General features: G+C 37.9%; 2 protein-coding genes across 2 annotated transcripts in view; one reads left to right on the top strand and one right to left on the bottom strand.

Moving 5' to 3' along the window:
- Positions 1-735: 735 nt before the first annotated feature.
- On the bottom strand, positions 736-6,715 carry LOC140239549 (cytochrome b-c1 complex subunit 7-like). The gene is made up of 4 exons (XM_072319382.1): positions 6,629-6,715; positions 3,987-4,055; positions 2,179-2,345; positions 736-1,539 (listed from the first exon to the last, which is right to left on the bottom strand). Exons 1-4 carry the CDS (start codon positions 6,639-6,641, stop codon positions 1,462-1,464), a joined length of 327 nt encoding a protein of 108 aa, XP_072175483.1. The 5' UTR covers positions 6,642-6,715; the 3' UTR covers positions 736-1,461.
- Positions 6,716-9,791: 3,076 nt separating this feature from the next.
- LOC140240088 (uncharacterized) overlaps positions 9,792-27,052 on the top strand; it is a 359,151-nt gene continuing 341,890 nt past the window's right edge. Inside the window, exons 1-2 of the mRNA XM_072319894.1 lie at positions 9,792-9,873; positions 25,505-25,667. Of these exons, the coding sequence (XP_072175995.1) occupies positions 9,848-9,873; positions 25,505-25,667 (189 nt within the window). The 5' untranslated portion in view covers positions 9,792-9,847. The remainder of the gene's footprint in view (positions 9,874-25,504; positions 25,668-27,052) is intronic.

Here is a 27,052-nt window from a genome sequence, read left to right as displayed (position 1 = left end):
CTTGTCAACTCATTTTTATGGTCCCAATTGAGAAATTCCGGCTTAAAATTGACTTGCGTTGCAAAGTTTACCGTTTCATTTTGTACTTCTGTTATCAAGGGAATGTGCAACTTTTATCTAGTGTATGTGCATGTGTATACCTTTCTGGACAATATCATGCATGTCTGTATTATGTACATATAATGTGTGTGTGTGTGTATGTCTGCATGTCTGTATACAGTACATCATCATTATCATCATCATCACCATAATCACCACTGTCGTCATCAAAGTCATTTATCACTATTTACTAGCTTTTAATTCCTATGAGCAACCGATTTAAGTTCATCCTTTGCACACATGAGAATTGATGCAAAATGCATTTTTGAGCAACAGACGTCATAGCACACCTATAATGAATTTTACATAGACTATCTCTTCTACGAGGATCATAAGCACGTTCCCCACACCGGTACAGTACACAAAAGCACACACCAACACACACACTCAGCACTGTTGTATAGCATAAACATGGAATATTGCTTGGTGTGGAGAATTCCCTGCATTTTGAGCCATATAAAATCAGAGCTAAAATGAAAAGAATAAAATCACATTTCATATAAAGTTTATGATGCTCAAATCAGAGAAAAGCTTTGTCTGAAAATGTAAACTTTTGTTGCACTGTGGCAAGTCAAAATGAATGGATAAAACCTGAAACCACACCATTACACCAGAGAAGAAGACATAGTAAGCAACTTTGATGGACAGAAAGGAAGAAACAAACTTTTAATCCTCACTTCCAAAGAATATTTTACAATAGTTTATATCATAACATGTTCAAATTCATCATTCATTGAGTAGCAACAGCCACCGAAAAAGCAGTTTGAAATACAGGGTAGACAATATTGATATTTCCACATTTAGAAGCAAAAAAAAAGAAAAAGAAAAAATGGAGCATCTAAATTCACAGGAATCTCAACCTATGCCATGACGTTACACCAAGAGTTAAAATTCACTGGTTTACGTTCAATGGTTTGACAGTTTGGGGCGGCAGATCTGAGATGTGTAGCTAACAGTAATGGTCTGCTTTGCTGCTATTAAATAAACTGCTTGATACACATTTCATTTGCAGCAGATGTCGCCACTCAAAAATATTTTCTGATCAACAGTGTGCTCACTTTCATTCAACCTGCAGCGATTACCTTGATGACGTTTGGAACCTGCTAAAGATCAACGTTTCGGACAGAATGTGAGTTTGAACAAATGTGTATAAATGATGAATGGATCATCAACTCTTCACAAACCGCTCATCTCCTGTAATAATGCAAAGGGTACCCAAAAAAAAAAATGCACTCTAGAATATCAATCTGTATCAAGGTCTGCATTTTTTAGAACCCTTTCGTTGTGCTTGCAAGATGGCTGACGTATTCTCTATTAAAAACTTTTCTATGTTGCTCTGTACAGTTGGCCATTCTGCTGTCGTTAGCGCTTGTTCCACTCTGCCTTCTCCGCAAATTCCCTTTCGACTTCGTCCAAGTATTTCTTCAGGTACCTCTCATCCTGTGGCAGTAAACAGAAAAATGTACACAGCAGGTGAAGGAGCAGAGACATCAAATGTACAAAGCCCACACATGCAAAATGTTACACAGGATGACAAGAAACTGCATCGTCTTTGCTTTGTTACAAAGTAACCTTTGTAGCCAATGCTTTAACATCCACGGCTTTCTGTACAATTGTATTTTGTAAATGATCAATTGGAATGACTAGTTTTGCTTGTCTTTTATGGTAACACTGTGAAAAGAATACCAGCAGTAGCAGTGGTAGCACTAGCAATAGTTAGAGAACTAGCTTCCTGAAATGAACACAAATTAGAACTGTACACATGTGTTTTAAAATTGTTTTTCCACTAATCGGATGCTGGCACCAACTAAATCAATATTCTTGCTTATCTGCAACACAATGCTCCTTGACACTATCTGCACTCAATGCATTGCCTCCCACTAAAAATAAAAAAAAAATAAAAAAAGGTATAAGGTCTTACCATCTAAAAAAAAAAAAAAAAATGAACTGAATTAAGTTGCCCTGCAGTGGCACATTTGCTTAAGAACAGAAGTTTCTTTAAGATACTTTCATATTTTCCACACAATAAAATAACAAGAGGGCATAAGAAAACAAAGTCAATATCAGGCACATGCTCACCTCTTCAAATTTCGTCCACTGGTCCTTGGGTAGAATTGAGTGCTTGAGGGAGAGATCCAGGGCTCTCTTTATTCTGAAGACGCGCGCATTGTACTCGTCTTCTGGCAGGCGTCGAATGGCTTCTTCAACAACCGGCGTACTCCGTAGCGTGTCATCACGCCTTAATCCTGAAAGAAAAAAACCGAGATACATGCACATGTGCATGCTAACATGTATAATATGTTTTTGACAAAAATAAAAAAATAAAAAAAATAATAACTGTGGCTACTTTCTCTGTACAATTACAATGCTTACATGCAGGTCACCTATTACAGCTAATGGAACTTTTATTCAGATTCGGAGAGAGAACATGAAAGTCACAGAGACAAGACAATGAAGACAGAAGAATCAAATGTCATCACAGAAAAACACTTTGCATTATAGTGTGTCACATGGAATCATAGTGACTGTCTTAAAGGCATAATTTACCATTTGCAGATGAAAGCATTAGTGCTTTAAAATAGTTCTAAAATGTGAGTTAGGGATAGAAACAACCACTGTCAAAATTTGAATCCGTATAATCGATGTTAAGTGTTGTTAAATACACAAAATGTGAACAATAGTTATAATAAAAATGTTTCCAGACTAAACCGTATACAGTTACGGTTTACTGAGAAAAACCCTGATATCTCCTTATATTTTAGGTTTTATTGCAAATATTTCATATGGTAGGATGTTTTATGATACAACAGACCTACACATATGCATCAAATGTGATATCTTGAACATTTTTGAAATCACTGCTCCCAAAGGTAAACTGGACCTTTAAGGGGGATTTAAGTGAGTCAATTCAAGATTTTTAATTTATGTAGTGGAAGGGGAGTAGAAAGTGTTTACGAATTAGCATAATAGACAAAATACTATGCAATGAAATACAGACCATACGATATTTGCTGCACTAACGACAAATACGTATATCATTGTCTTCATCCAGCTATGCAGCAGTCATTAGAGTAAAATTCTTATAATAAATTTACTTCTAAAAAAAAAAAAAAAAAATACTTCCGAACCTGCAGAACTTTGTAAAGTATTGTAGCAACAAAAAAACAAAACAAAACAAAACAAAACAAACCCCCCTCCAAAAAAAAAAAAACAACAACAAAAAAAAAAAAACAGTTGGGCATGAGAGAGAATAAAATGACATACATTGTACTGGCACAAAGTACATTTAGTGGGTATGTAGCACTTTACAATTGTATATCAATACACATTTTTCCATTGCCAGCTTTACATTTACATGTCTTTTTTTTTTTAATCTACATAGGCAACACATGTTTCAATGAAGTGTATCACCTTGTGTTTTACTTTTGTTTTGATGCCCCACAATCTTTCTTTGTTGCCCATGGCCACTGTCAGCTATGAACCCCACTTCAATATCAATCAGCTTAAACTTCTACCTTTATCTTTCTTTGTACTGACATAGCAACATCACAGATTATATCATTCATTAAAGTAAGACAATGGGAAAGAAGAATTACATACACTTCACTTTGAAGCCTCAATGTATGAGAGGCGAGAAACTACAGTACAACTGTGGGACTACCGACTGAAGTCATCCATGCTGCTAAGCTACGAGCAGCTATTTACGTGTATATGTACACTCTTATAACATTAGTTCCTTCGTACACTCAAGTCCTGCAGCAATAACATCATACTGTGTTGCATCATACAGTACAGTACAATTGTACTACCACATTAGCCATTTACTGTTGATTTACTTTTACTTCACTTGGTTACACAGTACAAGTTACAGTTGTATAGCAACTTACCAAGCTGATTGAAACCACAGAGGCCATAGTACCATTTGCGGAAGGAATTGAAGAGGGGAGAACTTTGCCCTGGAAAAAGAAGAAGACGAAATATTCACACAACATGTATATGTAAATGTATATTAGTACATGTACATTGTTATATACACATGCCAATATTTTAGCTTGCTAAATGTTCAACCACTATGAAAATGTTCAACCACTATGAAATGCATTAAAATTTATCTTACTTGGCAGAGCATGAAAAATTACTTGCACGACATTAGCCACTTTTACTTACAACTGTATAGAATCTCACACATATTGGCAGATATGGAGCAAAAAGTCAATGTACAAAAGATTTTGTTTGTTTATTGGAAGTTGAATAAAGTCTGATTAACAATGCAGGTCCTACATCAAACAAGATAATACACAGACAGACAGACTTACACACAGACACATACATACAGTATTGTACACTTATTGTACATGTAGTATGTACAGTACATTTTTGCATGCATTTCTTAAAAAGAAAAAAAAAAAAAGATCTCTTTTAACTTGCTACAGAACAGTTACAATTATTGCACAATGATTTTGATGTTGAAGCTCTGCATCCAGGCCCCATTCCCATACATTGTAATATTAATGGTGAACTTCAGTTCTAGATTGTGGAAGCAGCATACGCCACAGTCTCTCTCAAAAAGTGAGCTTGTTTTGAGCGACGACTGGAAAGTCGACATTGATATTGATGCTTTCCAGCAACCAGTTTGGTTCAAAGTCATGTGAGTATTTAAAAGCAAGCCGCCCATAATCCGACCATAATACAATGTCATCCAAAATTTTTGACAGCCAGCTACATGTATGTCATGTGTAAAACATAATTTGTGGTCGAATTTGGCACGGGAGGTTGAACCTTGTCCTTGGTGTAGGTTTTTTTTTTAAATTGGAAATACGCTATTAACAGAGACTCCAACCCCAAGCACCTTCTGATATGGAGATTCTCCCGCCCGAAACCCCTAACAAACGGGAGACTCCAAGTTGATGTGTGCGAAGCGCGAAGTTCCTAGGGTTTTAGATGTTCTCTGGTGCTATCTAAGGCTTATTTTTCAACATACGATAGCAATAAGTAAGAAACCTTTCCACCGGGAGACACAGAGCCAGGGCGGGAGAAATCAAATCTCAAACAGGAGAACGGGAGATTTTGCGAAAATGGGCTTTCGGCGGGAGATCTCCCGTCGAAAACGGGAGGGTTGGAGTCTCTGTATTAAGTCTAGGCCTACAAGTGTATATCCGGCCACTGTAGATCTACATCCTGTGATCAGCTGGTGATTTTGGTGCAATTTGTTTCAGTGGAATTCGATTTCAAGATACTGATCTAGAATCTGCATGCATGGACACAAAAGTACATTTACACAGCACGAGCAGAACAGTAAAGTTCTTCTATGTGTATTCGAATCTGGGAGTAGCGTCATGGGGTGGTAACTTATGCAATTTCTTTGGGCTTAAATTTTACTTGTAGGCATGTGCTAGTGCCAGCAAGGCAATTACTTTCATTACTGATTGTCAAATTTGGTTCACAATGAGTGACATCATGTCCACAGAGAAGCTGATGAATGAAACATGTCAAAATTCAGTGTTTTTTTTTTTTTTTTGTAAATTTATTCTACTACTCACTAAGCCTAAGGCTAAAAAAAATCACAGTCACGTCACTCAAAACAGTAGACAGAAAGATCCGTTTGTCCGGAGGAGTCGTTTATTTTTCTGACGTTATCGCTCTCCTCCGCTCCGTAGACAGGAGGGGCAGGGGATCCGTGAAGCCAGACGCAGTCTCCGCGGAACATTTGCATTTCCCCGATGACCAGGGCCCTGTCTTATAAAACTTGTGATAGAAATCAATCAATCACAAATTTCTTGAAAGCTGCAATCAATCGCAACCTGTGATTGATTGATTGCAGTTCTCCATCTTAATTTCAATCATAACTTTTTTACAAGATGGATTTGCATTCAATCGTAAAGTTGTGATTGATTTGAATCAATCACAAGTCTTTATAAGACGGGGCCCAGATACAGACCGACCTTTCGGTCAATCAAAACAGTACAGTACTCAGTAGACGTACACCCCCTAGCTCACGTAAATTTACTGTCGTACACTGTAGCTTTACTACACTTTAGGTCTAGGTAGGGTGGTCTACTCTAGATCAACGTGTTACTGTTATGTCCTTTGTCACTTTTTTTGTGTAGGCCTACCTAAAAACCCCTGGATGGCCAGGTTAACCCGACCATACCAACCAAGAAGAATCTACCAATCTGACCATATCACAAGCACCATCCAACACTGCCAACAGGAATACAAACACAGGGGTGGAGCGCAGCTACTGTAGCTAGTGTAGCTTTGGCATTTGCTTCGCGAAGCTTCGGTTGCTGTCCCAACAAAAAAGTAGAATCTAACCAACGACAGAAATAAGCATATGGGACTATGGTATTACACATGAAGGATTACTACGCAATGCCGGGTCGAGTCAGACGAAGGTACCAAAATACTTCATTAAATAAGACAAAATATTTTCTGGATACAGGTAAAATCACCTCTCAATATGACGGATGTCCAACCAGTGATATTCACTTTGACGAGGAATAAAAGAGATCGAAGATTTTATACTTACTTGCCACTGACATTTTCACAGATTTCGTGCTCTCCGAACGCAAATTTCACAGACTTCCACAAGGAATTATGGGAATGTTCATGAATATGACATCGCCCTCTGCGTGCATTGGTGGCATAATCACAGTCTGCGACTATCGACCACAGTCTGTGCTATCGACTGCAAGCGTGCTGCAAGCCCAACTGCCCAATGAAAAACTTCTAACTTTAAGTTACGTAACTCTTCCAGTTACGTAACTGTTCGAATATGTTTCGATCGTAAATCGGACACACGCTCCTCACGGGCCTACTATAGGCCTACATGTTTGACCTATTTTAGCGCTTTTGTATTAATGTTTACAAGCGTAGGCCCTATAGCATGTTTCGAAATATTCGCTTGGTGTGTCAACCTCTGCGTCGTCTATAAACTTTATGCTATATATGTTTTTGGCATGCCGCCAATCTACAGTATTTCATTGCCCACAAAATAAGGCACATGCACTTCAAAATTTGATGAATCGTACTTCTGTCCTACATGACGAATTAACGAGTTAAAAATGAATGAATTTATTAAATTGATATTAATGTATAAAAGTTTTGAATTTCTATATCACCCTCCTCATTATATTCCCCCGAGCCTCCTGCGTGCTTTTTATGACCCCATGATTTACCCCGCAGCATGACAATGTCTATAATATTTTGAATATTTTGTAAAATATATTGCTTGAAATGAAAGTAAAACGAATGAATGAGTGAAAGTAGTTTCTTTATAACGAGGTCACCAGGACGTCGATTTGTTTGTTTGCTTCGTTTTCTTTCGGTTCTTTTTTTATTGCTTTAGAGGTATATTATAGGAAGCTCATTATTCTTTAAATATAAATGATTGCAAAGTCAAATACTTCGTCAGTTTTGACGTCATATTAAGTTTTCGACGTTGGAATGAACGCGCTGAATGTAGGATTGATTGCAAACTATAACGTCCCAATGTTGTTGACGGGAGTTTAAATGTTTTCATTTGGGCATGTCCTATTACAGGAGAAGGGGAGATGATGTTATCACAGTCTTACTAAGGTCATTAACCCGTTTTGTATACCGATGGGTCAAATGTGCACAAATTTCAAACTCATTCCTATCAATGGACAGGAATTAATGTGACGCGCAGAGGGTTAAAGGAATAGTGAGACTCGAACCCAGTCATTCTTCACAAACATACGTATGAGCATTCCTTCAAGGTTTTATAGGCAAAGGTCTTGTCCTGATTCATGCAGGAAATGCTTTACAACCACCGAGGTTAGGAGTGGTGTCCGATTGGAACAGTCTTCCTCAATAGAGTACTATTTTGACTCTACCTACATTGATATGCTTAAAGTGAAATTAAGGCTAGACAATCACCGGTGGCCCGACCGCTTAAATAGCCTCCTTTGACCAAGTCCTGGGCGTCCCAACCCGAACAATATTATAGACCGATTATTATGGAATCTACATGTATAGGCCTATTGAGAAGATCCGAAGAAAAGAAAAATGAACAGTGTACTTTTCGCATTTTAAAGTTCTTAAAGTTTTAAAGTTTTCTTGTTTCTGAAATGAAGTAATGTCCACTGAATTCGTCCCAAAATGTTTATTTTCACTAATTTTGGAGTGACCTCAGGGATCACTCAAAGATTTCATTTAGTCATATCTCCGAGGTCACTCCAAAATAAGTGAAAAAACATTAAGTTTCACTCCAAATTCACTTCGATCTCACGCTAAATTCACACTTTTTTAAAGTATACTCATAGTTTGCCCTGAGAAGTAAGTAGACCCCGAAGAAAAAGAATTAAAGAGAGTATTTTACAGAAGAAGACGACGAGTCTTTGATAGCGTCACGGGAAAGCGTGTAATATGAAACTAATTATAATCAAAATGAATTGAATAAAAATGAAAATTTTTAAGTAGCATGAAAGCATATTACAGGGATCGGTATTGCTGAACTTGTGAACTATTCTTTCTATTTATATGTACAATGGTTGATTCTGTTTTGCTTTTCTTTTTTTTCTTACCCTTTTCACTTTTTTAAATAGTCTCTCTCACGTTGCTGTTTCATTTTCATTTCTGTTGACACGAACAAGTGTCTCTATAGGCGTGAGCTGTATCAACTTGTAACTCTCACCTTCCGAGTTACTCAACAGTTTTCCGTTTGACCATATGACAAGTGTGTGATAAGTGGACGTGTAGTGTGAAGGCAGTGTGAAGCAAGGTCAAATGCCTTGATAAGCTCGATAACGCTGCGGCAGGACAGTGTGATTCGCGTTTAGAGGACGAACTGCTCAGTCCTTGGTAGTTTAATGACCTTTTTTTTTTTTTTTTAAAGTTCTTATCATCTTTTGTTTTTCCCTTTCATTTAAACAATGTCAGTGTCCACACAATTTGTTTTGATATGGCAAAGAAAAGGCCCGAATCGCATTTTATTGTACACAATCATTGAAATTTACTTTTCCCACGACTAATCAATCCGATTTAATTTAATGCTGTCAACATTGTACGCACCGAAGTGTTCGTAAATGCAACAGTGTTATCGTGTTACTAGTACATGTAATGTTATTGTTATACAAAGACATGAATTCATTAGGACCTACTATAGGCCCTATATTGTTATGTTTCTGCAGACATTTTCTCTAAACTTGAGGTGGAAGAATTTTAAAGTCTGCTTCCCTCATTTGCAACGCGCATTTTTTGTTTATTTGATTTTGTTTTGTTTTGTTTTTTGTTTGTTTGTTAGTTTGTTTGTGTGTGTGGTTTTTTTTTTTTTTTGGGGGGGGGAGGGGGGTCGTAAACGGTTAAGCTAATTGCGAGCTGTTTTGTTTTATTTTGTTTTGTTTTCACACTATAGGAAAGCCTGGTAAAACGCCAGACAACAGCCCAGCGATCTTTATTGTTATCGTACATGATCGATAGAAGATTACTAGTATTGCAGTCACAGTGTGAAGTGCAATGGACTTGGATCGCACTGTTTGTACTCGTGTTTGTACTCCATAATCCATGATCCAAACACAGGATCCATGATCCAACGCGTATATGCGCCACACGGTATTGTAACAACTGCGTGAAATCACAGTCGTTGAGTGTACAGTACTCAGTAGTCACATGCGATTGCACTTGCGCGATCGAATTGTTTCCGGAGCGTCGGCTGCTATAAGCGTTAGTCTACGCACACGAGTTGAATGCTGTAGAATTTATCATCGTTCTTCCGTGATCTTTCACCATGAGCAAAGCAATCGTTACTTCAAGGTCTGTAGTAATGAATGATTTTACTTCTTTACATTTATATGGTAGTCTGTGTTCGTTGAGATGGTGCATTGATTAGCACGAAGACGTTCACGCCCACCGCACTAACTAGCCCGGTCCCACATATGGACATCCATGTAAGAACCTATTTAGACCAACCTTAGTGCAGTGTTGAAGTTTGCTGTGCAGTTTATACACACAGGTTTCTCCTTACCCTCTGTGTAACGGTGCAAAATACCACTCTCTAAAAGAATGAAAAGTGGATAACGTGAAGGGGTTCCTGAGGTAGATTAAAATGTCTAAAATTTCTGGACTAAGCCTCTCAATTTAACGTTTTGTTGCTCAAAGAGGTGACCTGTAAAGTTGTAAACTTTGAACTATTGTATTCAAGGATTGTGAGTGTGACTTGCGTGTGAATCGAGCGAATGTTGCCTGCAGCAAAAATCTGATATGTATGCACAGTGCAAGTAACAAGTCAGTTTTCAGATGTATTCCTCTCAGCGCCCATGTATTCAACTGTATCTTTATAACATAAGCTCCTCAAAAGATCACCTTCGCCCCTTCACACACACAGAAGTTTAGAATTGAAATAAGTCTGCCTATTCAATATTGTCTTATTGACAAACCAATCAGGTAAATGCTGTGATAGCACAGTGACAATGTGAATGTCACTCACTTGGTTTGTCAAGTAACGTTGTCCTTTTGACATCCCATAATAATCACAAAAATCACATCATTATGTATGATAGCAATTAAGGAAAGCAATGCCAAGTGCTACTGGATGCAGACTGCCTTTTAAATGTCTCTGACAGTGTGGGAAGGAGAACCATGAAGAATAGAAAGATCCACATTAATGGGGATGGTTAGTAACTGATTAGTGGGAATGCTGGGGGATGATTGTTTCAATTCTTGTGGCATTCATTTGAGAGTACATTATATATCTATTGTTGTGTGAAAATAATTTGCTTTAGAATGGTCTCATATTCAAGTAATGTGCAGTTAATCGTTAACGATAGCCCCGTCACTGTACAGGCATGCTAACCTGGAAACATCAAATTGCACATTACTTGAATATGAGACCATTCTGTAGCAAATTATTTTCACACAATACTTGATACTTGATACTGTAATCCCTCTCGCAGCTCCAAGAAGCTATACTGGGATGAAACTACACATGTGTGCCATTAGGAGGTGCCATGATGATGATCTCTGTGACAATTATATACCACGGTAATGTACTCTTAAATGAATCCCACAAGGATTGGAACAATCATCCCCCAGCATTCCCACTGATTTCCACTGATCAGTTACTGAGTACTAGCCATCCCCTTTAAGCAGATAAATTATGAAACCCTAACCCCAGCTCTATGGTGGAAGTATTGCAGCATACAGTATAGGTTATCAGACATACCCATTTTGAAATTAGAATTGAAACAAGGAAATTGAATAGTTTATGGTACCGGTAAACATTATCACACCATGTGTGCTGCAAGTATGTAGCAGGATCATACAGTGCTTTTAGATGGGGAATGTTGGTAGAAAGTGCATATGCACTTAACCTGTTGAGGACGGACTGGTTTTGCTACAACACGCATTTCCTATAGACACTTTCCTGAGTATACTTGGGACTCGTCCTCATTGGGTTAAGAGGAGATCTATGTAAATTTTCAGTCAGCTTGAGACCATCAATGTCTAGGACAAGGACCATGCATCTAAATGTTCCAAGGGAATCTTGTGGGTCTACTGTGCAATGCAGAAATATGGTTATGTACCAAGGAGTTGCCCCCCCCCCTCCTCCCTTCCCCCTCCCCCTTCCCCCTCCCCCTCCCCCTCCCCCCTCTCTCCTCTCTCTCTCCCCCCCCCAAAAAAAAAAAAAAAAAAAAAATGTGTTCTGTGGGAAGATAATAAGGATATGCTGCACAGTCTTGCAGGGTGATAACACATTATGGGAATTTACTGGTTATGTAACCCTTGTAAAAAAGTACCATTAAGTACCATGGTATTACTATGGTATTACCATGGTATTACCATAGTAACCATGGTAAATTCATTTGTACCATAGTACTACCATAGTACTACCACAGAAGTACCGTACGGAATAGGAAAGTACTATTTGAAAATATAGAAGTACCATAATGTACCATAGTACTACCATGAATGTACCATAGATGTTACGGTATTACAATGAAATTACAATATTTATTATATGGTTGATGTTATACTGAACAGAGTGCCATCCTCACACGTGATACTTTCATGGTTCTCCATAGTACTTTCATGGTTCTCTGTGATACTTTCATAGTACTCCATGGTACTCTTGGACATTTTCATTGCACTTTGTGGTACTTTCACAGTTCTCTATATGGTACTTTCATGGTACCTTATGGTACTTGTTTGACTGGCATATGGTACTGCTACCATAATCTTGCAAAGTTGACTTGCCCCAAGAAAGTAAAAAACATTGAAAATGATAATTTCCTCTTTAATAATCTAATCACTTAAGCTTGGCCTTTCATAGCATTGGAATACTGTTACAAGTGATTCTGTAGTTTGCAAAAACTATGAATTAGGCATTAAACAGCCTAAAGATTTCCACATTTTTCCTCATTTTTTTATTACATTTTACTTGCCTATGGGTAAGTGAATTTCTTCATTTTAATTTGTTCACTTGCCCGACATAAGATTTTACTAGCCCCGGGAAAGTGTGCAAGTGATTGTGTCAGGCCCTGTTTTACTTCAAATAGTTGAAATGCGCGCAACTCGAAGGATTTCTTCAAGTCCCTTTCGATTTGACTTAGGCAAGGTTTACTGTACTTTATCAACTGGGTTGGATGCGTGAAATCAAGTTTTCCCCTTTGAGTGAAATGTATGAGTACAAGACCCACTAGAGTCTTGTTATTTGTTGCTTAGATACAGTTGCATAATTGAAATGCACTTTTCTTAATATGTATGTGTGTGTGTAATTTTAAGGCCAGGATTACGGGAATTACCATGAGTATTGTAACTTTGTGTGCTAAATGAAACACCAGTATTATGTGCCAACTGCCAAGTGCCACCAAAGTATTCACTGTGTTCTATTTGTCATGAAATCATTCAAAATATCAAATCTTGTTTTTCTGCAGTTGTATTACAACGTTAAAGTAAGTCTTTATTAAAAACAGAAAATTATTTTTTTTTTTTTTGGTTTGTGGATTATTTTGCAGATTCCTAAGGACTGTTGCTGTCTGTGTTGATTTTGAAACTGCTCATGGTGTGATGTTGGTGAAACCATCATATCTTATCGTACAGTGCTTTCATCCACCTCATTCGCCAATCTCCTTTGTGCAATTATACATTAAGAAAAGAATTATTAAGTTCGAAATGCCAGTTTTCCTCAAAGAATCCTAATGAGTGGACCTGCATGAGGTTGATGAATGCATGATTTAAGGTTGTAGTAGCTCAACATTTGTCTACTAGTACAGTATTCACCGCATAATCGGGCATCTGATAATCGGGAACCTCGCTTAAATGACATACGCTTCCCAGAAACATTTCCAATGCACGTTATTTTCACTGGATAATCGGGCGGGGACCTCTGATAAACGGGACAATTTTTCTTCAAGCGACCTTTGATTTTGTTGATATTTTACACAAAAAATCTACCAAAATACCACAACAATATTTCAAAGATTCCCTGTCAGTTGTCGTTTACATCAAACTTACAAAGCAAGCTTCGGACTGGTGTGTTTTGACCTCCGTCCATCCAGTACACATACATTTCAGCTCGCTGCCCGCCTTCGCTTTTCTGTACATGTGTATATATGGCGAGCTAGATCGCTATACAACAACACATGTACAGTGCAGTGATCGCGGCAAGTAAACAATCAAGCCGTGATGATTGAATGATTGTAGGACTTTTCATTGACGTTCCCACATCAGTTCTGGGTAATCATTTCCCATGGTTGTGGATATGTATTTATACAGAACGCCCTACGTGTCCAAGAATTCTACGAATGTTTAAGAAAGTGCTAGCTTTTAATCCACATATTTTGTGTTCGAAGAGAGGTGACAGAAGAAGAACCCGGTTGCGATGACTGCATCATTGCGAGAATGCAGGGACAGCTAGAGGGTCGCGCCGAGGGGTAGCGTGGTTGTGTATTCATGTACATGTACAGTACGTCAGTATGCATGTGTGTGTGTGTGTGTGTGTGTGTGTGTGTGCACTGTACATAATGTACATGTCGTATGCCGTTAGTGTATGGTGAGTGCTCATCGCGAAATCGGGCACCCCGCTTAAAGGGGCCATGTTTGCTACTCCCAACCTGTCCCTATTATGCGATGAATACTGTATTATGATAATGCATGAAGAGGATATGCATACAGTGCATATTTTTTGTTGTAGTTGTAATATACAGTGTGATATGCAGTGTGCATATATACACTGCTGTAGATTTTTTCTAACACACACATACACAGTTACAAGTGTACATAGCTTTTCAACATCTACTGTAGATGGTTGCTTATTTGTGTGTATACATTGTACAGGCATTGCAGGCTAGACGTACCCTGGATGCCCAGGTCACTTCCTGTCTGCAATGTCATGTGATGTCTGGTTTTTATGCAAATGAGGTAATAATGAATAATTATCTTTATGACAGCCAATCATTTTAAGTTACGTAATATATTCAGTATTCTTTAGCCAATCAAAATAGTTTTGCCTTTGTGGCCATTGAGAGCTGCGCTTGCAGGGTAAGTTTGCATGCAGGCCCCAAAATTTAGTCAGTCCTGCTGCAACTTTCATAGAGTGATCACCAGTGTGTCTCTATTCTGCTTAGATCTGGCACGTGCTTGTGACTCGGGCACACGATACTGTCAGTGATGAGTTTTTATTGACTTTGAGATTAGCTACTTCACTGTAGGTCACCTACTCGATCCGTCTACGTAGACCTCAGTTGTGTTCTGCACAGTTGCCTATAGGACCTATACTGATTCTGATGGTGGATTCATATTTTGGACTGAGCATTATTTTTGGATAATTCCAACCCCGGAATAGCAGGCACTCCTGTGACGCTAGATTACTGCTAGAATCTACCAAGGTTTATTTTCAGTCGTACATCGCCCTAGCCTACGCACTGCGTAGACTTCTGATTGGACATTGACAGTAGTATGCAGTATCACATCAGGCTAGGCTATCTCCGTGGCGTAGGGAGCTAACCTCGCATTGGTCCCTACACTGACGTCTGAACCTGCCATCATTGCAGTACTCGTGCACAGCAGGGTCCCTTCTTGGTTTCAAGCTGTTTCTTTCGACGACGCGGGCGCCCAGCACGGCAGTGAACATCAGTGAACAGTGAATACCACCCTCCTAGTTTCATCGTCAGCGGCCAGAGTTTTCTTCCAAGATTCTACGGATGATTTCTAGCGCCTGTGGCTGTGTTACTGTCAGATCTAACTGTCGACGGGACTGCTACCGACATATCGACTACCGTGCTAGTGCTGGACTATCCTAGCAGGTAGCTTTTATTATTAGGTCTTAGATTTATACTTGGTACAACCATGTACTACAATCCATGTTTGTAAACAGCGGCGGCCTCCCGCTATATAAACAGTGCCTGTAGTTAAGCTGTAGGTTACCTACTAGAAAAAGTAACAGTCCCTGCTGGTTAACGTGCGTACTGTAGTGTACTGTAGGGCCTACAGTCTGTATCCTGGTAGGGGTCTATATAGGCTATCTAACGTTAGTCTATACACTGTTTTAGTCTCAGTTTTGTCTGCCATTGTGATTAGAACATATATGTACGTTAATGTTACAGTTTAAGCGGCGGCCTTCCGCTATATAAACAGTGCCACAGCTGTATACTTGTCAACCAGTTTTAAGGTTAAGCGGCGGCCTTCCGCTATATAAACAGAGCCACAGCTTACTTGTCAACCACAATTTTAAAAGAACTCTGTACCGTAGACACGCTGTGTTTTCTCTGGATTTATTTTTGATGGCTGATGCCTCATAAATAAAAATGGTTTAAGCCAAATATCTTGAACAGCATACCGACCAGTACCAAAGCCTTCGTTTGCGTGGTGTAACATTTAGTGTAAAGCCTAGAAATCTACCTGTGAATCCCGTTATCAAAAGTGTGGGGTGAATGGGCATGTGGAGTCCTTGGATTTTAGTTGTTTTTTTTTTTTTACTTTGAGCTGCACTGAGAAAACATTCATGTGAATGGTGTGTGTGTGTGAATTTATTGAAGTCAGTGATCAATACTTTTGGTTACGTTTCATCTGACATCACACACTCATTTAATACTTGCTAGGTATCTCATAGTACATCGAAATACAACAGCACCAAACCCACTAAATCATATTACTTCATATTGATCTCCACAAGGTCATGCAGACGTGCAATGGCATAGATTATTGCTTATAATGAGCATTTCATTCAAGCTACCACAATTAGCCATGCAAAGCATAGGGCCTATATGATAAGATATGAGGTGAGTGGGTTGAACTTAACCCGTTTAGGACGGTTTGCTTTGGCGAGCGAACACCCCCACAGACGGACAGGTTTTCCAAAATCGAGCCCGAACCGAGGGTTACTAAGGGGGTGTGACTTACGGTCCCGCTTTACCCAATCATCAAATTGCCGTGTATGCGGTGTAGGAATCCGCTTTCTGATTGGATGAATAACGACCGCTCATGAATAATAATGTCGCTTCCCTTCGCTATCTGGGTTCGCGCGCGCGGTTTGAACTTCACGTACTGTACGATCGTCAATTTACGTTCCCTCGTCAACGCAAATGAATAGCGTCTTTTATTATTGGGCACCAGGCTATGTCGAGGGTGTCGCAAATTTCTACTACATAATTGTCTTGAATTTACTGATTCATGGAGGCAATCTTTTATGGAAACTGTAATCCGTTGATCACAAGCCTTCAAAGCCTTTCAATGAAAAGCGATCGATCGGAGGATTGTGTACAGGCTTGCGTATTTCCATTTACACGACTGTAAGACACGCCAAGTAAATCTCGTATTGTGACGATATCAAAGGCACACGAACCCACTCTTGACTTCCTGTTGTTCACAAAATTCCTTACAATAGCTAGTCAATGAATTTTGGAAACAGAAGGAAGTTCATTCATTGTATACAACATTTGAAAATCTGTTACACCTTGTTTGTCCCCGCTACTTGTATCCAAATACAAAGCTCGCGTGTCTGTAGCAGAAGCACGTGGCTTTATTTCAACACTAGGCAAACCATCAACGATGTAATATTACAAGTATAATTTGTGATACTGATTTATCACAGTCGAATTTCGTAATAGAATAACGTCCACTTGACTTTATTTCTTGGTTCTGTTTCAGTAATTCCCATAAAATTGACAAGAGCCTGGAATATGTTCAATATCTTCTTTCTAACTTTCTTTGAGACGAATAAAAATGCATAATCCACGCTTGCGCGATACCTGCCATCCCCTGAAGAAGTCTGTATAAAGAAGTTTGCTTCCTGAAATTATCAATCGTGACTACCTACAAATTTCGATCATGCGACTTATAATAGGTTTTCATTGGATGCATACAAGATATCACCGAGTGGATTTGTGAGTTTATTATCGGGGTTTGATGCTGCTATTTTTCTATGCGATCGTACAATTCCTTTACAACTTCGACGTAATGTCGGGAAGATAATAATTATTCACTATGTATCAAGTGAAATGAGATTTCACACAGTGATACAAGACATTAATTATTATAAAAAGTAATCACCAACCTAAATGAGTATCGTTATTTATTACATAGAAAAAAAAAAACTAAGAATAAAACACCAGTCCTGTTTAAGCCAGTTGACAGAACATGTATGAGCTCTTCAGATGAAACAGGGGAGTCTATACGATGAGAAGAGAAAAAGGAGAGAAAAATAGGCCGGTCATCTAAATTTTGTTTGATTGACGGTAGATAATCTGAAAAGATTTTTCAAACGTAATGTAAAATTATACAAGATGAGGTTTGCCTACAACTTGTGTTTTGGTAATATCTTTCTACGTTTTATATAATACATATGTAATGTATCATATATACATAAAATAAATTTTATGGGCAGAGTATCTTGGAGAAGCGATCATCACCATCAATGATAATATTCAATCTACACGTTTGTATATATGGGAATGAAGAAGGGGATAGCTGGAAAGGAAAGTGATGAGATGCAATGAGATAAAATGAAGGAACACTAATTGAGACAAATGTATTACAAAGGAAGAGCAAAACGGCAAAAAAGGGCAAAAGGGTACAACATTATGCAAAGATTTTGCAGTAATTTTTTGTGTACGTTTGCCTTCCAATTTCGTAGTTACGTAATTCAAAATAGCCAACAAAAAAAAAGAAAAAAAGATAGCGCCATGAAGATGTTCATTCAACCTCGTTTGCCTTTCACTATGTCCTATCACTTCAAAAAATGTAGCATTAGCACAATTCAAATAAGAATTCCCATCGAGAATTCAGATTCGCATCAATGTGAGAGAGTATCTTTTCAGACAGGGTCTCAGGTGAGCATTTCCGAGTTCGTCGGAGAAGTTCATTCATATTAGAAACAAAAAGGTTGACCACCCGCCAGCTGATAGAAGAAGACGACATGACCATGGGAGAACGGCGAGCACGTGTCACACAAGCTTGAAGGTCTAAAATCATTACATCACTTCAGAAAATAACGAAAAGATGATATGTTTGTTGAAATAAACGACATTTCTCCCGACATTCTTCGATCTCTCATAACAGACGGTTAATTTTGCTGAAATGATCTTCTCTTATGTCATGAATGTAAATCAATATTATTTTGTTTTATTGTGTATACCAGTCATCGCCCGGTAAAAGACAGAAAATGAAGTACTATTCTCATTCAATAAGCATAATGTATAAAGGAAATGAGCATTTGCTGCAATCGTTTATGAATATGAAAATACTTCAATGCGATTTCACGAAGTCTAAAGGAATGAATGCAAGTAGGTCTACGTAAATACAGAGATGTATAATGCAATAGAGCGCACGTAGCCACGATAAGTGCATAAACCACTTCAATAGCAGCATGAAAACATTTGATTACATCAATATATGAGATGGACAAGAACATTTCATGCTTTTATTGCTCGAAATTCCTTGCTCCTAAACAAAGTAGAGTGTTCAATTGAAGCGACGGGTTATCACATCTCCGTCTCTCGCAAAACTGAATAATCACTTCGCAAATTTGGAGTGCTTTCTACAAATTTACATTAAAAAAGTTTATTTTTTTAAGGCATGAGTTACCATATTTCACTGATTATAAATCGATTGAGCTACAAAACGGTAGTGTGTTGCTAAAACCATTTTAACTCAATGATCGCGAAATCATTTGACTTGTGAACTTCCGAAAGAGATGGACTGAAAAACCCAGACTTCTAAACGTATAAATAATTGACAGAGCGACTATAGCCGAAAATTAGCATATTATGAAGAATTCATACAAAACTAGAACCAAAAAAGACTAAACAGTCAGCATCACCATTGTCGGTATCGTCGTAATATGGGATGTAATTTTATTTTGACTGCCTCTTTGAAATGCTGCAAACATCAAATACTGAACATCATAATTTTTATTTGTGAATTCTAAGCGTATGAGAGAGAGAGAGGAAAAAAAAAGACAACTTCTGCCGTATGTCTTGCTTCTCGCTTTATTGCAGCGTATGTCATTGTCGAAGTTTAAATTCTGTAATACATGTTCGTATCAAGTACATGAGAACTTGCACATTGGATTTTCAACAACCATAAAATCATTGGGGTCCGTAAAAGCGGTTACGTAATACATACGAAGCACATCACTATAATGCATTCTATGGACCGGTGCAGAATAAAGAGACTGTCTGTAATGGGCCTTTGAACTTCTCTATTATGCTCATAATCCCCGACTTCTCGGATGGCGTCTACGAGTGCGTCTTAGGAATGTTTTTGTATCAACATCCTGTCTATTCAAGGAGGTACAATGTAACCTGATACTCTGGCCACCTGGTCTATTCAAAGTGTTCTTGCCTATAACACACGCAAATGTTACGCTGTGTTTCACCATGATGATAATTGTAAGACCCCATAGTGGCAATATCGGCTCTTGCATTGTATGAAAATGATGACTATTATACACTATATCCTCTATTTGGTTCGTTGGCCGAGTAGATTTGTTGAACGATCTTATAACATAATCACGCTGTCATTCATAAGTATGAGAGAGAAAAAAAAAAGCTTCAAGCAACATCGAAGTTGAGTTTCTCAAACCAATCTTCCATTTGAGTTTGTTTCTTGGTTTTGTTTCAACAATTTTTATAATGTTGACAAGAGCCTGATGGGATGTTCAATATTCAGATAAATCGTTGAATCTTTCTTACAATCTTTGACAGCTAATGGTGACTAAACCTGCGAACTCCATGCATTTTTGTATAAAGACGTTTGCTTTGTGAAATCATCCATCATGACTGCCTCCAGATTTCGACCATAATTATATGACTTAGGTTTCCATGAGATGAATAAAGGAGATCAACGAGCGCATTTGTAAGTTTACTGTCGGGTTGTATGTTGCAAATTTTATGTGCAATCATGATTCCCTTACAACTCTACCGTAATGGCGGGAAGGTATTGTTCACTGCACATCACTTGAAATTAAATGTCACACAGTGATATGATAATCATCAGCAAACGGGATAGATTATTGTATATATATATATATATATATATATATATATATATATATATATATATATAAAACACCTATTCAAGTCAGTTGATGGAGCATTTATGAGCTCTTCCGGTCTGCAAACGAAACATCGGAGTCTATGCGATAAGAAGAAAGATTGAGAGATAAAGAGATAAAAAATAGACTGGTCTTCTAAATTTAGTTCCATGGACGGTAATCTGAACACACTTTTGCAAACGAAATGAAATATGTACACGCCTAGGTTTGCCTATAATCTGTGTTATGGTGATATCTTATGAGATTATATATAATAATACGGGCAAAGTATATTGGAAAGGTGATCGCCAACATCAATGGGGATATTCAATCTAAACGATTAATTGTAGATGATGGGAATGAAGAAGTGGATAGCTGGAAAGGAAAGTAATGAGATGCAATGAGATAAATCGAAGCAGCACTAATCGAGGCAAATGTATTACAAAGGAAGAGCAAAACGGCATATTCGAGTGTTCAAAATGGTTCAACATTATGCAAAGATTTTGCAGTCATTTGTGTGTGTGTGTGTGTGTATGTGTGTGTGTGTACGTTTGTCTTCTAATTTCACAGTTAGGTAATTCAAAATCGCCTAAAAAAAAAAAAGATCGCGCAATGAAGATGTTCATTCAATCTCAGTTTCCTTTCACTATATCCTATCACTTCAAATTACGTAGCCTTAACACAATTCAAATTAGAATGTCCATTGAGAATTCAAATTCGTCTCAATATGAGAGAGCGTCTTTTCAAACAGGGTCGCAGGTGAGCATTCCCGAGTTCGACGGAGAAATTCATTCAATTTAGCAACAAAAAAGGTTGGCCATCCGGCAGCTGTAGAAGAAGCCGACATGATCATGGAAGTATGGCAAGTACAAGCCACACAGGCTTGAAGACCTACAATTATTACATCACTTCAGAAAATAAGGAAAAGATGATATTTTTGTTGAAATAAACGACATTTCTCCCGGCATTCTTTGATATCTCATAACAGACGGCTAATTTTGCTGAAATGATCTTCTCTTATGTCATGAGTGTAAATCAATATTTTTTTTTTATTGTGTATACCAGTCATCCCCCGATAAAAGACAAAAACAAAAATGAAGTACTAACAATCTCATTCAATAAGCATAATGTATAAAGGAAACGAGCATTTGCTGCAATCGTTTATGAATATGAAAATGTCTTAATGCGATTTCACGAAGTCTAATGGAATGAATGAATGTAGGCATACCTAAATGCAGTGATATACGTAGACATAAAAAAAATACACAGGCACGATAAGTGCGTAAATTACTTCAATAGCAACATGAAAAAAAATTGATTACATCGATAAACATGAGATAAGACAAGAACATTAATTTCATGTTTTTATTGCCCGAAATACCTTGCTCCTATACAAAGTGTTCAATTGAAGCGATGTGGTAGTTATCACATCTCCGTCTCTCGCAAAATTGAATCACCACTTCGCAAATTTGGAGCGCTTTCTACAAAGAAAAAAAAAAAGAAAAGTCGTTTTTTTTTTCGGTATAAGTTGTCATATTTGACTGATTATAAATGGATTGAACTCAATGATCGAAAAAAAAAAGAATTGACTCGTGAACTTACGAAAGAAGTGGACTGAAAACACCTCAGACTTCTAAATGTATAAGTAATTGACAGAGCGACTATAGCCGAATATTAGCATATTATGAGGAATTGTACAGAACTAGAACAAAAAAGACTAAACAGTCGACATCACCATCGTCGGTATCATCGAAATATGGGATATTATTTTATTTTGACTACTTCTTTGAAATGCTGCAAACATCAAATACCGAACATCATAATTATATCTACAATTTTTTGGCGAATGCTAAGCGTATGAGAGAAAAAAAAAAAGCCATATGTCTTGTTTACTCGCTTTATTGCAGCGTATTTCGTTGTCGAAGTGTAAATTCTATACATATATGTTGGTTACAACCACATGAGAACTTGCACATTCGCTTCCCAACAACCATAAAATCATTGGGGTCCGTAAAAGTGGTTACGTAATACATACGAAGCACATCACTATAATGCATTCTATGGACCGGTGCAGAAAAAAGAGACTGTCTGTAATCGGCCTTTGAACTTCTCTATTATGCTCATAATCCCCGACTTTTCAGATGGCGTCTACGAGTGCGTCTTAGGAATGTTTTTGTATCAACACCCTGTCTAATCAAGGAGGTACAATGTAACCTGATACTCTGGCCACCTGGTCTATTCAATTTATATGAATTTACGACTTCGATGAAGTAGCACAATCGACTGCGTTGTTTGTATGCAGTACATCCCCTACTCGGTTTGTTCTTGGCCAAGTGGTTTCTTTTTTTTTAAACGATTTTATAACATAATCAGAATATTATTCATGACGGTAAAACTCTTCAAACAACTACAAGTAACATCGCTGTCATGATAACAAAAAGACACAAAAACATTCACACACATCACATGCATGCAGGGACACGCAAAAGATTTACTTTTGAATTTATTCAATTCGCCGAGTTTTGGCAAATCCCAGGACTCGGCAGCGGAAGAAGAAGGCCAACATTTCATGCCAATAATGGTAAGCAGGTTGTCATGCCGAGGTGGCTTTCATAGAAGATCCAATAGTACGACATTGCATTCCTGATATAACACGAAGTAGTATGCTACAATACTTTATCATGTAAATGTGTGCTAATAAGGTAGGTGCGTGCACGCAACGGTCTTGACCGCCGCACGCACGCTTTTCACTTGAGTGTGACAATTTGCATACCGATGCAAATGAGATCGCCAGAGCGTGCGGCTGGTCGCTCGTCATTGGTCAGTTTCCCGACCGTTGCGAAGGTCTGAATGTCGTGAAAATTGCCCTCATGTTTGTCAATATTTTGCTTGTTTATAGACATAAGATATGACCAATCATCACAAAATGTTCACAGATGGCAACTTTGATGTATGTAGTCCCACGAAATATAGATCATTTTCAACATAGGCATCGTATTGTTGGTGAAATTCGAAGTTTAAAAATGCGTGTTCATTTCACTCTTTCAGCCCGAGTATACTCGGGACCAGTCCACAGCCTGGAAAACGTCAGCCCGAGTATACTCGGGACACGTCCTAAACGGGTTAAAGTATTATTTTGTGCTAGTACAGTTATATACTAGTTAGTTCTGTGGATGATGTGATACTATGTGATACTTGAAGTACTGTGGTACTAGCATGAAGGACCGTGGTACCACCATGGAAGAACCGTGGTACTACCGTCTGGATGTACCGTGGTACTACCGTGGATGTAACGTGGTAGTACCGTGGATGTACCGTGGTACTACCGTGATAATACCGTGGTACTACCGTGGAAGTACCATGGTAGTACCGTGGTAGTACCGTGGATGTACCGTGGTACTACCGTGGTACTACCATGGATGTACCGTGGTAGTACCGTGGTACTACCATGGTACTACCGTGGAAGTGCTACCATGAAAGAATGGTACTCATGGCATGGAAGTACCATGGTAATGAATGGTACTGCCGTGGTACAACCATGGTAATACTATGGTATTACCATGGTATTTTTACCATGGTAAATCCATGGTAAATGTACTGCCTTCATCTGTCAATTTACCATCCTATGGTAATACTATGGTATTACCATTGTAAAAGTACTATGGTAAAACCATGGTAATACTATGGTATTACCATGGTATTTTTACCATGGTAAATCCATGGTAAATGTACTGCCTTCATCTGTCAATTTACCATCAATTTACCATCTATACTATGGTAAAACCATGGTAATACTATGGTATTACCATGGTATTTTTACCATGGTAAATCCATGGTAAATGTACTGCCTTCATCTGTCAATTTACCATCCTATGGTAATACTATGGTATTACCATCGTAAAAGTACTATGGTAAAACCATGGTACTTTTTTATAAGGGAAGAATTGATGATGATATGATACTGATCATTGACGAAACTTCAACAATGATAATGATAATGATCAATGATAATAATGCTAGATTTAGTGATAAGTATGATGATGACAATGGTGATGGTGATCTTAATGTAATTTACAGGACACCCTTCTCTACCATGTGCTGTTAAATCACATATAATTAACTAAATTCACAGACATTTTACAGTAAATTCAGTTAGTATTCCCCTCATGTGATGGACATCGGGAAATAATTTCGTTGTGCATGTATCTATGCTTCCATGTTAATGTTCAAATGTGCTTGTTATTATATGGTGTACATATCTTTAACCTGTTTAGGAGGAGTCCTGAGTATACTTGGGCAGGTGTGTATGGGAAATTATGCGTGTTGTTGCAAAATCAGTCTGCCCTCAACGGGTTAAAGGTATTAGCCCACATTTGTAAACCTGCAGCAATTGGTCTCATAGTTAGCATGGAGTTTGGGTATCATTGCAGTAACACCTGTGCAAAATTTCGTTCCAATTAGTCCATTACTTTCATAAAAATAAATGAAAATGCACCGTAATCCGTATGCATGCGTATAACGCTCGCTAGCTCCGGTCCATGTACGTGTTACATGTACAATGTACGTAGCTATAGCCCGCGCTCGTAATTCGATTTTCGGTCGGGTTGACCCGGTTTGAAAATTGATTTTAAAACGATGATTTTCTCTCTTTTATCGAATGGTATAGACAAAGAGCGACAGGTGAGGTATGTTACTGTTATAACTTGTACTTGAAGTCATATTGGACCTGTTTTATGCAGTTTTGATTTTCGTGGGTTTGCAAATGTGGGCTAGTACCTTTAATGTTCTTTGTAAAGGTGTAATGTTTTTTGTATGTGTTGTGTATGAATATCCAGCATAGATGTATAAAAGAACTATGAACAAAGTGAATCTGGTTTCCAAGGATTTTCCTTTTTGTTATGTTCTTCCTCCTAGGCAGCTGAAGAATATCGACACCGGGCTGGACATCTCGGTGCCAGAGTTCAGGAAGGTCAAGCAGCTGTTGACCACTGATGAGGAATATCATGTCATCGTCATCACCAACTTGCCTTACTTCAAGACCACCACTCACAAACCAGATGATGTGGTTCAGTTCATGGTATTTGCTCTTTGCTTTGTTTGCATGTTTAGTACTCATCGGAAGCTACTTAACCCATTCCATACTGAATTCTGAAATCCCCATAGAATTAATGTACAGGCCACCAGCAGGTTCCCATTTTGAATGGGTTAATTGGCTGCAGTGTATATTAGAACTTACATAGTTTGGATAAAAAAGTTTTCTACTAGTGTTAATTTTGGCTGATAGAGCTTTAGGTGTTTATTATTATGTATAATTTCAACTATTTCAGACGATATGTTTGCATGCATGTTGACACTCCATGGCACACTGATTCTGAAAAAGGCATCACCTTTTATGACATTTTCCAGACAGTACATTATTTGTGAAGTGATGTCACAAAGCAATTGTGACATCACATGCTGCATTGTATGGTCACTTTGTTTTCAGCTTTGTCATATGGTAATTTATGACAAAATTCAACCAAAATATTTTAGAATTTATTGTAGTCCCAGTGTAACATAGGTGTAATGAATGTTTGGACAAAGAAAAGTTAGCTTGTAGCTCAAAGTTGCTAAACTGCAGAGAACATGTTTACTTGTTTGTTTGTTTTTTTGTGCCAGGCCCTATATTTTCCATATATATATATCGAGTGATGACAATGATATCAATGATAATGATAATACTAAATAAGAATAAAAATTATCATAGTCATAATCATTATCAACATTATCAAATACCATTATATTTAAATCATTTTTGTGTCAATATCATTACTGTCGTTGGTGCTGATATCATGGTTACTGTTTATTTCTATTATTTTTATAATTATTGATTTTTGTTTCTCACATTTAGTTAATGCTAGGTCAGTCATAAAAACCCAACCCCATTTCAAATTTTCCTCCCCCCCCCCTACTGCGTGGTGTTAAATGTGCAATTAACATCTGTGGTTTGGGGTGCATGGTTGGATATATTCACCCTTCTAGTCTTTCTTAAGAAATTTTAGACACAGCTCTAGATAACTTGCAGTCCACTTCACTGTTTGAATATTGGATACAGTGATTGATTAAAAATCACCTTGATAATGTTATCTTCAGAAATAGAACGATCACAATAACACCTAGTGCCTTTGAGAAGTAAATAGATATGTGGCATTGAAATATTCACAGAATTTCTGTTGTTGTTTTTTTTTCTCTGAGGAAAGTAGAATTACAATCAATTTCACAGTATTCCCCTGAACACAACATCAGTCACTCTGTGCATTTCATGTTTTAATCCAAAAGGGATTATCATGTTTACTGGCTCTAAGCCCAGTGTTATTGCCAACTGTCCCACTGCTCAGACTTGCTCTGCAATAGTCTTATGCAAAGACCATCATGCTATATAGCTAGCACTGACAGTTGTGAGTGAAGAATTAACGAAACAAA

The sequence above is a fragment of the Diadema setosum genome, chromosome 16 (genome assembly GCF_964275005.1).
Source record: "Diadema setosum chromosome 16, eeDiaSeto1, whole genome shotgun sequence".
Lineage (NCBI taxonomy): Eukaryota > Metazoa > Echinodermata > Echinoidea > Diadematoida > Diadematidae > Diadema > Diadema setosum.
Note: the sequence above shows the minus strand (reverse complement) of the source record. Positions and strands in the feature narration are given on the sequence as shown.

Bases quoted from the DNA above. Each gene is read 5' to 3' on its own strand.
- LOC140239549 (XM_072319382.1), bottom strand. The intron at 2,346-3,986 runs GTAAGTTGCTAT...TTTTTCTTTCAG, and splicing joins CTGTGGTTTCAATCAGCTTG to GATTAAGGCGTGATGACACG. The intron at 1,540-2,178 runs GTGAGCATGTGC...TTACTGCCACAG, and splicing joins AGTGGACGAAATTTGAAGAG to GATGAGAGGTACCTGAAGAA.